The sequence below is a fragment of the Erinaceus europaeus genome, chromosome 14, assembly GCF_950295315.1.
Source record: "Erinaceus europaeus chromosome 14, mEriEur2.1, whole genome shotgun sequence".
In the NCBI taxonomy this organism is placed as follows: domain Eukaryota; kingdom Metazoa; phylum Chordata; class Mammalia; order Eulipotyphla; family Erinaceidae; genus Erinaceus; species Erinaceus europaeus.
Genome location: NC_080175.1, coordinates 25,962,235 through 25,976,974, shown reverse-complemented (window position 1 = coordinate 25,976,974; position 14,740 = coordinate 25,962,235). Strand labels below are relative to the sequence as shown.

Below are 14,740 nucleotides of genomic sequence, written 5' to 3'. Positions count from 1 at the left end.
CCAACAATGAGACAGATGACCTTGGTTGGCTGCTGTGTTGCCTGGGGACCAAGCCCCCTGGTAATCTCACCTGAATGCCCTCTCCTGTGAGAGCTGAGCAGGACTGGATCTGCCAGACGCGGTCTCGAATGGTGTGCAGGTTCAGTCCTTCTGCAATTTCCGAGGCAGGGGCTGCCGTGAGCAAGTCCTGCTTGTTAGCGAAGATGAGCACCGGCACACAGCTTAGCTTTTCTTCCTCCAGTAATTCAGCTAGTTCCTGAGTCATATTGGGAATGCGCAGGGGAGGGAAATGTGAGGAAATCTATTAACCAGGCACCTCCAATTAGAGAAAATCAAAGGCTAAGCTGATAATTTACAGGGGCAGTGGTTCTAAAGCTATAATCTGTGCAATAATCTCCTCCTCGACATCAATAACAACAATAATAATAACCACAACCACAACAATGATAAAAACAAGGGCAAGAAAAGGGAAAATAAATAAATAAAATTTAAAAAAGGGGGGGTCAAGCAGCAGCGCAGTGGGTTAAGCGCACATGGCGCAAAGGGCAAGGATCCATACAAGGATCCTGGTTCGAGCTCCCAGCTCCCTACCAGCAGGGGAGTTGCTTCACAAACAGTGAAGCAGGTGTCTGTCTTTCTCTCCCCCCGCCCATCTTCCCCATCTCTCTACATTTCTCTCTGTCCAGTCCGGCAATGACGACATCAATAAGGACAATAATAATAACCACAACAATGATGAAATCAAGGGTAGGAGTTGGGCAGTGGTGCAGCGGGTTAAGTGCATGTTGCACAAAAGCGCAAGGACCGGCATAAGGATCCTGGTTCGAGCCCCCGGCTCCCCACCTGCAGGGGAGTCGCTTCACAAGTGGTGAAGCAGGTCTGCAGGTGTCTGTCTTTCTCTCTCCCTCTGTCTTCCCCTCCTCTCTCCATTTCTCTCTGTCCTATCCAACAACAACTACATCAATAACCACAACGGTGTTAAACAATAAGGGCAACCAAAAGGAAAACAAATAAATATTAAAAAAAAAAGGACAAGAAAAAGAAAAAAAAAGATTACCTCCCCCAGTTAAAAAGTCATCTGAAGAAGCACTGCTCAAGGAGAACACGTGTGGCTAGAGATTTATTATCTACCTATCTATCTGTCTATCTGTCTATCTATCTTAGCACTTCTCCATGGTGCTCAGAGATTTAAAACTTACCCAAGGTTATTACCTGCAGATAATTTTTAATATATAGACATATACACTTAAACTGAAAAACCACAATTTCATATATATATATATGTATAAATTTTTTTGACTTATTTTATTTGATAGAACAGAGAGAAATTGAGAGGAGAGGGGTGACAGAGAGAGAGAGAGACAGAGAAAGAGAGACATCTGCAGCCCTGCTTCACCACTTGTGACGCTCCATCCCCCTGCAGGTGAGGACCAGGGATTTGAACCTGGGTCCTCGTGCATAGTAACAAGTTCACTTAACCAGCTGTGCCACTACCTGATCCCCACAATTTCTTTAGAGACTATAATTCTGCTTCATCAGTCTATATAGCCAAGACATGCATATAAGTGCATTACACTTCAACAAATTCACATCCTAAAATAACCGCATTATCCATTTGGTAAGATTTCTGACTTTTCAGGTATTGTTTGGAGTCTAAACTGAATGCTTAATTTATTATATTTATTTTTTATTGCTAAAGCCTGATATCTGCACAACAAATTCACAGTGTCCAGTAGCCATTTACCCCCCTTTTCAGTAAATACAGAGAAATTGGGAATAAGGAGGAAGAGAGAGACACCTGCTTCCATCCTGTAGGCTGAAAGTTAATTTTTTAATAGTCTATTTATTTATTTTTATTTTTATTTATTACCTTTTTTACCCTTGTTTTTTTAGAAATATTTATTTATTCCCTTTTGTTACCCTTGTTGTTTTATTGTTGTTGTTATTGATATTGTTGTTAGATAGAACAGAGAGAAATGGAGAGAGGAGGGGAAAACAGAGGGAGAAAAAGACACCTGCAGACCTGCTTCACTGCCTGTGAAGGGACTCCCCTGCAGGTGGGGAGCCGGGGGTTCGAACTGGGATCCTTACATCAGTCCTTGCGCTTCACGCCAAGTGCGCTTAACCCACCGTGCTACCGCCCGACTCCCTTACCCTTGTTTTTATTGTTGTTGTAGTTATTATTGTTGTTGATGTTATTGTTGGAGAGGACAGAGAGAAATGGAGAGAGGAGGGGAAGACAGAGGGGGAAAGAAAGACCTGCAGATCTGCTTCACCAGCTTTGAAGGGACCCCCCTGCAGGTGAGGAGCTGGGGGCTCGAACTGGGATCCTCACTCCCGTCCTTGCACTTTGCGCCATGTGTGCTTAACCTGCTGCGCTACTGCCCTACTCCCTTCTATTTATTTATTAATGAGAGGGATAGGAGGAGAGAGAAAGAACCAGACACCATTCTGGTATATGTGCTGCCAGGGATTGAACTCAGGACCTCATGCTTGAGAATCCAACACTTGATTCTTTGCGCCACCTCCCGGACAACTGAAAGTTAATTCTATCGTCAGTAAATACAACTTAGTGTGCGTACTTTACCTTAATGTCAGGACCAACTCTTTCCTATTAAACTTATATTTTAGCTACTTAAGATATTTGGTTGTCATGGTCCGGGAGGTGATGCAGTGGATAAGTCTTTAGACTCTCAAGAATGAGGTCCCAGAGTGATGCCTGGTTCTTTCTCTCTCTATTATTTCTCATGAATAAATAAAATCCATATATATATATATATATATATATATATATATATATGTATGTATTTGGCTATCAATGACAAGTGACTCCTTGCTTCTGCTCAGGGTACTCAATCTGGGTGAAATGGCCTTTCAACTCTGCTTCTCTGTGTCAGTCTGTATACAAAAACCACCTTGTGTAATTACACTGACAAATACCCTGTATTTGAAATCATATATTTTGGTTGAAGGTATATATTGTCCCTTGGCTTGAAAATAAAGCAGTTTAGTCTTGGTGTGCACATTTCCTTTTATTCCTTTGAATTTAGAAGATAATGAAGTTGGTATTGGGGAGTTGGGTGGTAGCACAGCGGGTTAAACGCACATGGCGTAAAGCGCAAGAAGCCGTGCAAGGATCCCGGTTCAAGCCCCCGGCTCCCCACCTGCAGGGGAAGTCGCTTCACAGGTGGTGAAGCAGGTCTGCAGGTGTCTGTCTTTCTCTCCCCCTCTCTGTCTTCCTCTCCTCTCTCCATTTCTCTCTGTCCTATCCAACAACGACGACATCAACAACAATACAACAACAAAACAACAAGGGCAACAAAAGGGAAAAATAGATAATAATAAAACTTTTTTTCAAAAGTTGGTATTGAAAAAAAGGTACATAAAAATAATAAGGGTCTGGGCAATGGCACAGCTGGTAGAATGTACATGTTACCATGTGCTAAGACCCAGGTTTAAGCTCCCAGCCCCCACATGTTGGGGGGAAATTTCATGAGTGTTAGAGCAGTGCTATAGGTTGATCTCTGTCATTCTCTCTCTCTACTCCTCTCTCTCTCCCTTCCTTCCCTCTCCATTTCTGTCACTATAAGAAAGAAAAGGAAAAACAGGTGAAGGTGTGTGTGTGTGTGTGTGTGTGTGTAAGGGGTAGGAACAGCTTCTAGGAGTGGTAGAATCATTGTGCAGGTACTAAACCCTAGAGATGACTGGTGGTAAAAATAACTAAAAATAGGGAGTCAGGCAGTAGTGCACTAGGTTAAGCGCACATGGCACAAAGCGCAAAGACTAGCATAAGGATCTCAGTTCGCCCCCGGCTCCCCACCTGCAGGGGAGTCGCTTCACAGGCGGTGAAGCAGGTCCGCAGGTGTCTGTCTTTCTCTCCCCCTCTCTGTCTTCTCCTCCTTCCTCCATTTTTCTCTGTCCTATCCAACAACAATGACAGCAATAAAAACAACTACAACAGCGATAAAACAACCAGGGCAACAAAAGGGGAAAAAAAAATAGCCTCCAGTGAGCAGTGGACTCATGGTGCAGGCACTGAGTCCCAGCAATAACCCTGGAGGCAAATAAATAAACAAATAAATAAATAAATAAATGACTTTAAAATAAGTAAATGGTCTCTCTGGGTTCATTTCTACATAGTCTAGGAAGAAACCTAGAGTGCTTTTTTTGTTTTCTTTTTCTTACCAGAGCACTGCTCAGCTCTGGTTTATAGTGGTGCAGGGGACTGAACCTAGGACTTTGGAGTCTTCAGGGATGAGAGTCTCTTTGTATAACCACTATGCTATCTACCCTGCCCCTAAACTGCTTTTCATCATGATAGTAAATCTCAATTATTTTTATCGTATTTATTTTGATTAAAACTAAAGGCTTTAGTAAACTGTTTAAAGAAGTATCAACTACTTTCTTTTCAGGCAACTGGTATTTCTGCCTGCATGCTAGAATGACTATCTTGTTTGAATTGCAAAGGTTAAGCCAAAAATACTACCTTCACTCTCATATGTTTATGAAGTAGATTAATAAATACCTAGTTATTTAGGGAATACTTTAACAGAAGAATTATTTACCTGACCCGTCTCTTCAAATCTTTTTCTGTCTGCACTGTCAATTACATATATCTGTAAAATAAAAAAAAAAAAGGTTATTTCAATAGCACATATGGAAAAAGAAGGCCCCCCCCCACCAATGTGTCCTGGAGCCCTGCGTCCCCAGATCCCCGCCCCACTAGGGAAAGAGAGAGAAAGGCTGGGAGTATGGATCGACCTGCCAACACCCATGTTCAGTGGAGAAGCAATTACAGAAGCCAGACATTCCACTTTCTGTACCCCATAATGATGCTGGGTCCATCTTCCCAGAGGGATAAAGAATAGTAAAGCTATCAAGGGAGGGGGTTGGATATGGAGTTCTAGTGGTGGGAATTATGTAGAAATGTACCCCTCTTATCCTATAGCCTTGTCAATATTTCCATTTTTATAAACAAAAATTTTTAAAAAAAGAAGGGCAACTTCTACAGAAGACTTTAGGTTAGCACAGCATATAGAAACTGAGTAAGTAACTTTTACCTCATCTCTGGATGCAGGATAAATGTACAAATGAATGAATAAATGGGGCTGGGGATGTACAGGAAAGTTTCAAAGTTTAGGAAGTGAGGAGAGGCAAGATAAAAATGGAATGGCATTTATTTATTTTTGTTGTTGTCTACCCCCTTCTTGGAATGAATGGCATTTGAATAGAAGGTTGAGTTATGGTCATATCTGGTAAGATACAAGGAGCCAATTAGGTCTTAATACGTGAGGCTGTTGTAAAGTTAGCCAGTATAAAGTTAGGGAGCCTGGCGGTGGCAATACCCAGTTAACACACACACTATAATGCACAATGATCCTGGTTTGAACCCCTGCTCCCAACCTGCAGGGGAGATGCCTCACAAGCAGTGAAGCAGGTCTGCAGGTGTCTCTCTTTCTGTATTTTCCTGTTCTATTGAATAAAATAGAAAAAAAAAGAAGAAAAGAAAGTGGCCACTGGGAGCATTGGATTCATTTTGCTGACACTGAACCCCAACAGTAACCCTGGTGGCAATAAATAAATTAAAAAGAGATAAAGTATAAAGTTGGTAAGCATTTAATTCCTTTTTCTTTTTTTTTAAATATTTATTTATTCCCTTTTGTTGCTATTGATGTCGTTGTTGGATAGGACAGAGAGAAATGAAGAGAGGAGGGGAAGACAGAGAGGGGGAGAGAAGGACACCTGCAGACCTGCTTCACCGCTTGTGAAGCAACTCCCCTGCAGGTGGGGAGCCGGGGCCTTGAACCCAGATCCTTATGCCGGTCCCTGTGCTTTGTGCTATGTGCACTTAACCCGCTGCACTACCGTCCGTCTCCCTGCCCTTGTTGTTTTATTGTTGTTGTTACTGATGTCATAGTTGTTGGATAGGACAGAGAGAAATGGAGAGAGGAGGGGAAGACAGAGGGGGAGAGAAAGATAGACACCTGCAGACCTGCTTCACCACTTGTGAAGTGACTCCCCTTCAGGTGGGGAGCTAGGGGCTTGAACCAGGATCCTTATGCAAGTCCCTTGCGCTTTGCGCCACATGCACTTAACCTGCTGCATTACCATCCGACTCCCAGCATTTTTTTTTAAAGTTTCTTCTTCTTCTTCTTTTAACTTTTTATTATTATCTTTATTTATTGTATAGAGACAGCCAGAAAGCAAGAGGGAAGAGGGTGATAGAGAGGGAGAGTGACAGAGAGACACCTGCAGCCCTGCTTCACCATTGCTAAAGCTTTCTCCCTGCAGGTGGGGACCTGGGGCTTGAACCCAGGTCCTTGAGCATTGTTATACATGCACTCAACCAGGTGCGCCACCACCTGGCCCCTGCATTTTGTATTAGTGTTATACTTTGGAAAATTCAAGCAGATAAAAATGTAATGGTATCTGATACATAACTGAACATTCTTCTTTTTAATATTGTTTTCAATGGCTTTGTGTTATTTTTTAAAAAACAAATATATATATATTTGTCTCCAGGGTTATTGCTGGGGCTTGGTGCCTGCACTACGAATTCACTGCTCTTAGAGGCTATTTTTTCCCTTTTGTTGCCCTTGTTGTTTATTGTTGTTATTATTATTGTTGTCATTGCTGTCGTCTTGTTGGATAGGACAGAGAGAAATGGAGAGAGGAGGGGGAGACAGAGAGAGGGAGAGAAAGACAGACACCTGGAGACCTGCTTCACTGCCTGTGAAGCGACCCCCCTGCAGGTGAGGAGCCGAGGGCTCGAACCGGTATCTTTACGTGGGTCCTTGCCCTTTGCACCATGTACGCTTAACCTGCTGCTCTGCTGCCCGGCCCCCATTTAAAAATATTTAATTTATTTATTTTAAATAGAAACAGAAAGAAATTGAGAGGGAATGGGGATATAGAGAGAGACACTTACAGCACTTCACTGCTCACGCAGGTGGGGGCGTTTGGACCTGGGTCCTTGAACAGTGTAATGCATGTACTCAACCAGGTGTGCCACTGCCCAGCCTTTATTATTATTTTAAATTTTATTTATTTTATGAAAGAGAGAACCAGAGCATCACTCTGATATTTGTGACACAAATTTGGGCGGGGGCAAATTTGGGCTCTAGCGCAGTGGGTTAAGCGCACATGGTGCAAAGCGCAAGGACCAGCTCAAGGATCCCGGTTCAAACCCCCGGCTCCCCATCTGCAGGGGAGTCGCTTAACAAGCAATGAAGCAGGTCTGCAGGTGTCTATCTTTCTCTCCCCTGCCTCTCTCCAGTTCTCTCTGTCCTATCCAACAACGACGACATCAATAACAACAACAATAATAACTACAACAATAAAACAAAAAAGGTAACAAAAGGGAATAAATAAACAAATAAAATTTTAAAAAAAGATAGGAAAGCTTCCAGTGGAGGGGATGGGATGAGGGATTCTGGTGGTGACAATTGTAACCCTCTTATCCAACAGTTTTGTTGATTATAATAAAATCAATAAAAAGAAAGAAAGGGGGGCCAGGCGGTGGTGCACCTGGTTAAGCACACACATTTCAGTGCACAAGGACCCAGGTTCAAGCCCCTGGTGCCCACCTGTAGGGGGAAAACTTCACAAGTGGTGAAGCAAGGTTGCAGGTGTATCTCTGTTTCTTCTTCTATATCCATTTCCCTTCTCAGTTTATCTCTGTCTCTATCAATAATAATAAATTAAAAAAAGAAAGAAAGGGGAGTCGGGCTGTAGCGCAGCGGGTTAAGCGCAGGTGGCGCAAAGCACAAGGACTGGCATAAGGATCCCAGTTCGAACCCCGGCTCCCCACCTGCAGGGGAGTCGCTTCACAGGTGGTGAAGCAGGTCTGCAGGTGTCTATCTTTCTCTCCTCTCTGTCTTCCCCTCCCTCTCTCCATTTCTCTCTGTCCTATCCAACAACGACAACAACAATAATAACTACAACAATAAAACAACAAGGGCAACAAAAGGGAATAAATAAGTAAAATAAATATTTAAAAAAAAAAGAAGAAAGAAAGAAGGAAAGGAAGAAAGAAAGAAAGAGAGAAAGAAAGAAAGAAAGAAAGAAAGAAAGAAAGAAAGAAAAAGAAAGAAGCTACTGTGGGTCGGGAAATGGCTCAGCTGGTAGAGTGCTGAATTCGCATGCCTGAGGTTCCCAGTTCTATGCCTGGCATTGCATGTACTGGAGTAGTGCTTTGGCTCCTCTCTCTTTCTCCTTCTGTGTCACATGTGAAAATCTCTTTGTGATGCACTGTACTTTTAAGCATGGGGTTCTGGGTTTGTTCTCCGGCACTGCATATACCTACCAGGACGGATGTTTCATCATCTCCCACCCCCTTCTCATAAATCTTCTGGGGAAAAGAAGAAAAAGAAGGAGAAGAGGAGAAGGCTGAGATAAAGAGGCAGTGTAACTACAGATGCAGCCAATATTTTTGCATTTTTAGATTATGTAAATGCCTTTATTGAAACTAATATATCGCTACCAGATTTCATCACTTTTCAGAGTTCAGAGTAACATTATGATCTTGAAAACTGTAGTAAACAGCCTAATAAAAGCAACCGTAGATTAAGTATGACATGTATGTTTCAGGTGCCAGGGAGTAGCTGAGCAGGCTGACCACGCTCCTTGCATGTATGAAGCTCTTGGCTCCATCCTGTACAGCCTCATCAAAAAGAAAAAAAAAAAAAGAAAATGAAATCAGTGTCTCATATAGTGAAAAACAGGAGAAGGCACTGAAGAAGGGGAAGAAGGAGTTAACAGTAGACAAGAAAAAGTGAGTAGTCAAAATCACCACAGCATCCAGACGTTGAAGGCTGAAGGTCATGAGAAGTAGTAATTTTTACTTATAGTTGCTTGCTAAATTACTACTTTGATATGAAATTATACAAGAAACATTTCCACTAAAAGATTCAAAAGGAGGATTTCCAAAACTAAATAGAAAGTTATATGGTTGGGGGTAGGGGCTCAGAGCCAGCACCAGGAATCCACAACTTTTGCTGGGCGGTAGCACAGTGGGTTAAGCGCACGTGGCGCAAAGAGCATAATGATCTTGGTTGGAGTCCCCGGCTCCCCACCTGCAGGGGAGTTGCTTCACAGGTGGTGAAGCAGGTCTGCAGGTGTCTTTCTCTCTCCCTCTCTCCATTTCTCTCTGTCCTATCCAACAACAAAGGACATCAACAACAACAGTAATAACCACAACAAGGCTACAACAAAACCGGGAGAAAATGGCCTCCAGGAGCAGTGGATTCATGGTGCAGACACTGAGCCCCAGCAATAACTCTGTAGGCAAAAAAAAAAAAAAAATCATAGGACAGAGAGAAATTGAGAGAGGAGAGGGAAATAGGGAAAGAGAAAGACAAAAACCTTCTTCATCGTTTGTGAAGCATCCCTGCTGCAAGTGGGGAGCCAAGGTTCAAACCTGGGCCCCTGTGTATGATACTATGTGCACTTAACCAGATGTGTCACTGCTCCCCCCCCCCCCCCCGTGTATGATACTATGTGCACTTAACCAGATGTGTCACCGCTCCCCCACCCCCAAGATTCATTTTTATTCTTTTTTCAAATTTTATTTATTTTAGTTTATTTGATAGGGCTGAGAGAAATTGAGAGGGAAGGGGGATAGTGACGGAAAAAAAAGAGACAAGCACTGATTCACTGCTTGTGAAGCTTTCCCCCTGCTGGTGGGAAGCAGGGCTTGAATTTGGGTCCTTGAACATGCTAACATATGCAGTTAACCAAGTATGTTACTGGTGGCCCCACCAGATTTATTTTTAAAGGGTTATTTTATTTATCTCATGAGAAAGGGAGAAAGGCCAGAGCAACACTGGGTACATGAACTCTGGACCTCTTGCTTCTAAGTCCAGAGCCCTACCTCTTTGTAACCTTTTAGGCCAGATTCATTTACTTGAGAGAAATAGAGAGTCCAGCATACTGCTCAGCTCTGGCATATGGCAGTGCCAGATTGAACAGTGGATTTTAAAAACATATTGTATTTAATTTTTAAAGGTTTGATTTTTAAAAAATTTTTTACTTGTTTATTGGATAGAAACAGCCAGAAATTGAGAGGGAGGGGGTGATAGGAAGGAAGAGACACAGAGAGACACCTACATCCCTGCTATACCACTAGCAAAGCTTTCTCCTTGCAGGTGGGGGCCAGGGGCTCGAATATTTATTTATTTTTTAATGACAGATACAGAAAGATACCCAGAGAGAGCTATCAGAGCACTGCTCAGCTCTAGCTTATGGCAGTGCTGGGGATTCACTGCATTATGCTGTCTCCTCAGCCCTGAACCTAGGATTTCTAGCACCTCAAGCACTAAAGTTCTGTGTTATAATGCCAAGCTATCTCCCAGTCCTGCCTGACTGGCCTTAAAACAGTATAAGGGGCCAGGTGGTGAAGCCCCTGGTTGAGGGCACATGTTGCTATATGCAAGAACCCGGGCTTAAGCCCCTGGCTTCCTAAGTGGTGAAGCAGTGCTGCAGGTGCTTCTTTCGCCCTCTATCTCCGTCTTCCTCTTCAATTTGTCTGTCTCTATTTAAAATAAGTAAATAAATAAATATCAAACAAGTATGGTTCTCCTTGGGATTCTTATTTGTGGGAGGAACAAAAGAAGGATCTTGAAAATATGATTTTCCCTTTTTTTTTTTTACCCCCCCCCCACCAGGGCTATCGCTGGGGCGTGGTGCCGACATTATGAATCCACTGTTCCTGTTGGCCAAAAATTTGATTTTTCCTGATGGAAGTTCAGTCAGTTCTGGATACCCAGTGGCAGGCTGTCCATGGTGGAAATGGAGGACTCTTCATTTTTCCTTTTGAATCTGAACCTCCTCCCTCCTGCTGCCAACTTTTGGCCATTTTTACTGCTCTTAAGTACTTTTCCACTGGAGGGGTAGACAGGGATGATTCTAAAAAAGAAAAATTTTTTTTAATTGATTAAGCTTTGTGGTCTGGGAAACGGTACAGTGGTTAAAACTTGCGATGGACTCTCAAGCATGAGGTCTTGAGTTCAATCCCCAGCAACTGATATACCAGAGTGATGTCTGGTTCTTGTTCTCTCTCCTATCTTCTTCATGGATAAATAAATAAAATCTTTAAAAAAATGTGGTCTGGGAGGTGGTGCAGTGGATAAAGTGTTGGACTCTCAAGCATGAGGTCCTGAGTTCAATCTCCGGCAGCACATGTGCCGGAGTGACGTCTGGTTCTTTCTCTATCTCCTCCTATCCCTCTCATTAATAAATAAATAAAATATATTAAAAAAAGACAACGCTTCAATTATCTGTGCTTCAGTAGTACTGAAGCTTAAGTGTGAACACTATAGAAATGGTACAGAGGGCTGCGGAGACAGCAAAATGGCTATAATAAAAAGAATTTCATGCCTGAGGCTCCTAGATCCCTGGTTCAGTCGCCAGTACCACCATAAGCCAGATCTTAGTAGTACTCTGGTCTTTCTGTATCTCTCTCATTAAAATAATAATAATAATGACTTAATTTTTTACATTTATTTCCCCTTTTTTAAAAAAATTGTTGCTGTGGTTATTGTTGTTGTTATTGATGTCGTTGTTGTTGGATAGGACAGAGAGAAATGGAGAGAGGAGGGGAAGACAGAGAGGGGGAGAGAAAGACACCTGCAGACCTGCTTCACTGCCTGTGAAGGGACTCCCTTGAGGTGGGGTGCTGGGGGCTCGAACCGGGATCCTTAGGCCAGTCTTTGCGCTTTGCGCCACCTGCGCTTAACCCGCTTTGCTACCGCCAGACTCCCGCCCTTGTTGTTTCTTATTGTTGTTATTGATGTCATCATCGTTGGTTAGGACCGAGAGAAATGGAGAGAGGAGGGGAAGACAGAGAGGGAGAAAGAAAGACAACTGCAGACCTGCCACACCACCTGTGAAGCGACTTACCTGCAGGTGGGGAGCCGGGGGCTCGAACCAGGATCCTTACACTGGTCCTTGTGTTTCGAGCCATGTGTGCTTAACCTGCTGTGCTACTGCCCGACTCCCAAAAAATTAATAACTTTAAAATTTTTTATTTATTCCTTTTTGTTGTCCTTGTTGTTTTATTGTTGTAGTTATTATTGTTGTTATTGATGTTGTTGTTGGATAGGACAGAGAGAAATGGAGAGGGGAGGGGAAGACAGAGAGGGGGAGAGAAAGTTAGACACCTGCAGACCTGCTTCACCGCTTGTGAAGTGACTCCCCTGCAGGTGGGGAGCCGGGGGCTGGAACCGGCATCCTTAAACTGTTCCTTGCGCTTTGCGCCACTTGCGCTTAACTCGCTGCGCTACTGCCGGGCTCCCCAAATTAATCACTTTTAAAAACAACAGTGTGAAAACTATTTCATTTCTTGGGGCCAGGTGGTGGCACACCTGGTTGAGTAAACATGTTACAATATGCGGGAGTCGGGTGGTAGCACAGCAGGTTAAGCACATGCACAAAGTGCAAGGACCCGCGTAAGGATCCCGGTTCGAGCCCCCGGCTCCCCACCTGCAGAGGAGTCGCTTCATACACGGTGAAGCAGGTCTGCAGGTGTCTGTCTTTCTCCTGCCCTCTCTGTCTTCCCCCTCCTCTCTCCATTTCTCTCTGTCCTATCCAACAACAATAATAACCACAACAATATAACAACAAGAGCAACAAATGGGAATAAATAAAATATTAAAAAAAAAAACAAAAAAAAACATGTTACAATATGCAAGGACCCAGGTTTGAGGTCCCCACCTGCATGGGGAAAGCTTTGTGAGTAGTGAAGCAGTATTGGTGGTGTCTCTCTCCCTCTTAATCAACCCTCCCCCTCTCAATTTCTGGCTGTCTCTATCCAATAAATAAAAACAAAGGTAACTAAAAAAAAAAAAAAGCAAGCTATCTCACTTTCTGTCCTACACTCTGGGTATGGAAAAGATGACACTTTATTTAAATCATGTTGCATTTAAACACAAAGCTAATAATAATAAAACAAATAGAGACAGGAGTAAAGCATGAAGAAAAAAAACAGTTTTATCAAGAGTATTATTTGATTCCTGGTTTTTGAGAAATGGAAGAATGCCACCACTCCTATCACAGTTCAGATTTTATTTATTTATTTTTGTCATTTACACTAAATTAATAAGGATGAAGGCAGGTATTCCCAGTGTCATCTCCTCTGACCATACCTCTGGCACTTTTAGGGCTATGCTTTAAAGTGGGGGCTGGCAATCTTCTGGAAGGTGTCAGGCAGTAGGTATTTTAGATTGCACAGTCTATGATCTCTTGCATAGCTAGTAGCCTATGTGATTGTAGTACAAAAGCAGTCCTAGGAAAGAGATAGACAGACAGATGTGGCTGTGTCCCAGTGGACGCCAAATATCCTTCTTACCTGGTGACAAATCTTACTTTTGATTTTTTTCTTAGGCATGTAAAAAAAAAACAACAAACCAAAACACTTTCAGTTCAAAGGCTATGCAGCAGCAGGAGACAGGATGGATTCATTTGTCGACACTTGTTCTAAAGCAAGAATTTATTATGGCACCCCAGAGATAATTGAAAAGAATTAACCAGGTAACCAAGTGTGTCAAGCCTCAATTCTGCTCTTCTAGGCAGTGTGGAATCTAGTACAATAAATAGGTCTTTTCTTTTTTTTTTTTAAAAAAAACTTTAATATATATATATATATTTATTTATTCCCTTTTGTTGCCCTTATTGATTTTATTGTTGTAGTTATTGATGTTGTCATTGTTGGATAGGACAGAGAGAAATGGAGAGAGGAGGGGAAGACAGAGAGGGGGAGAGAAAGACAGACACCTGCAGACCTGCTTCACCGCCTGTGAAGCGACTCCCCTGCAGGTGGGGAGCCAGGGCTCGAACCCGGATCCTTATGCCAGTCCTTGTGCTTTGTGCCACCTGCACTTAACCCACTGAGCTACAGCCCAACTCCCAAATAGGTCTTTTCAACCAACAATGGAAGACTATTAAATACAGACAAACAAACTAATACAACCCATCAACCACTGCCACTTCAAGCTGCTATGAAACCAGCAGACTGGGCTAAGAGTCACAAGGCCGTACATTCTAACCCTGGGGACTCAGCTGCTTCCCAAGGCTGATTTGATCTCAAGTGACACTGGAAAATAATGAAAAGTTGACTCTGGTTTCAAGCTATTGCCTGCTACTGGCAGGTGAATGTAGCTGGAAAAGCTCTACAGCGATTTTTTTTTCCAGATTGCACATTAATTTTGGGGTACCTTTGACTAATGAGAAATAAGCAATCAAGGTTCATATTACAATTGCCTTGCAGTGCACCCTCAAGATATTAAGAGTTGGGGGTCAGGCAGTAGTGCAGCGGGTTAAGTGCACAAGGCGCGAAGCACAAAGACCGGTGTAAGGATCCTGGTTCGGGCTCCTGGCTCCCCACCTGCAGGGGAGTAGCTTCACAAACGATGAAGCAGGTCCGCAGGTGTCTTTCTCTCCCCCTCTCTCCATTTTGCTTTGTCCTATCCAACAACAATAATAACAACAACAATGATAAACAACAAGAGAAAAAAAATAGCCTTCAGGAGCAGTGGACTCGTAGTACAGGCACCGAGCTCCAACAATAACCCTGGTGGAAAAAAAAAAAAGATATTAAGAGTGGTGGTCTGGGAGGTGGCACAGTAGATAAAAGCATTGGACTCTCAAGCATGAGGTCCTGAGCTCAATCCCCGGCAGCACATGTACCAGACTAATGTCTGGTTCTTTCTCTCTCTCCTCCTTTCTCATTAATAAATAAAATAAA

General features: G+C 43.0%; 1 protein-coding gene across 4 annotated transcripts in view; it reads right to left on the bottom strand.

The window, feature by feature from the left end:
• The window catches only part of ARL3 (ADP ribosylation factor like GTPase 3), a 69,812-nt gene that overhangs the window by 13,362 nt on the left and 41,710 nt on the right, over nt 1-14,740 (bottom strand). For 3 of the 4 annotated variants that reach the window (XR_009544682.1, XR_009544680.1, XM_007530724.3), the window contains 2 exons: nt 4,566-4,616; nt 71-256 (listed from right to left, as the gene is read on the bottom strand). Coding sequence is in view for 1 of the 4 variants with exons in the window: in XM_007530724.3 (XP_007530786.1) it covers nt 71-256; nt 4,566-4,616 (237 nt within the window). In the remaining 3 variants the exon portion in view is untranslated. The remainder of the gene's footprint in view (nt 1-70; nt 257-4,565; nt 4,617-14,740) is intronic. The other variant, XR_009544681.1, reaches the window with a different exon arrangement.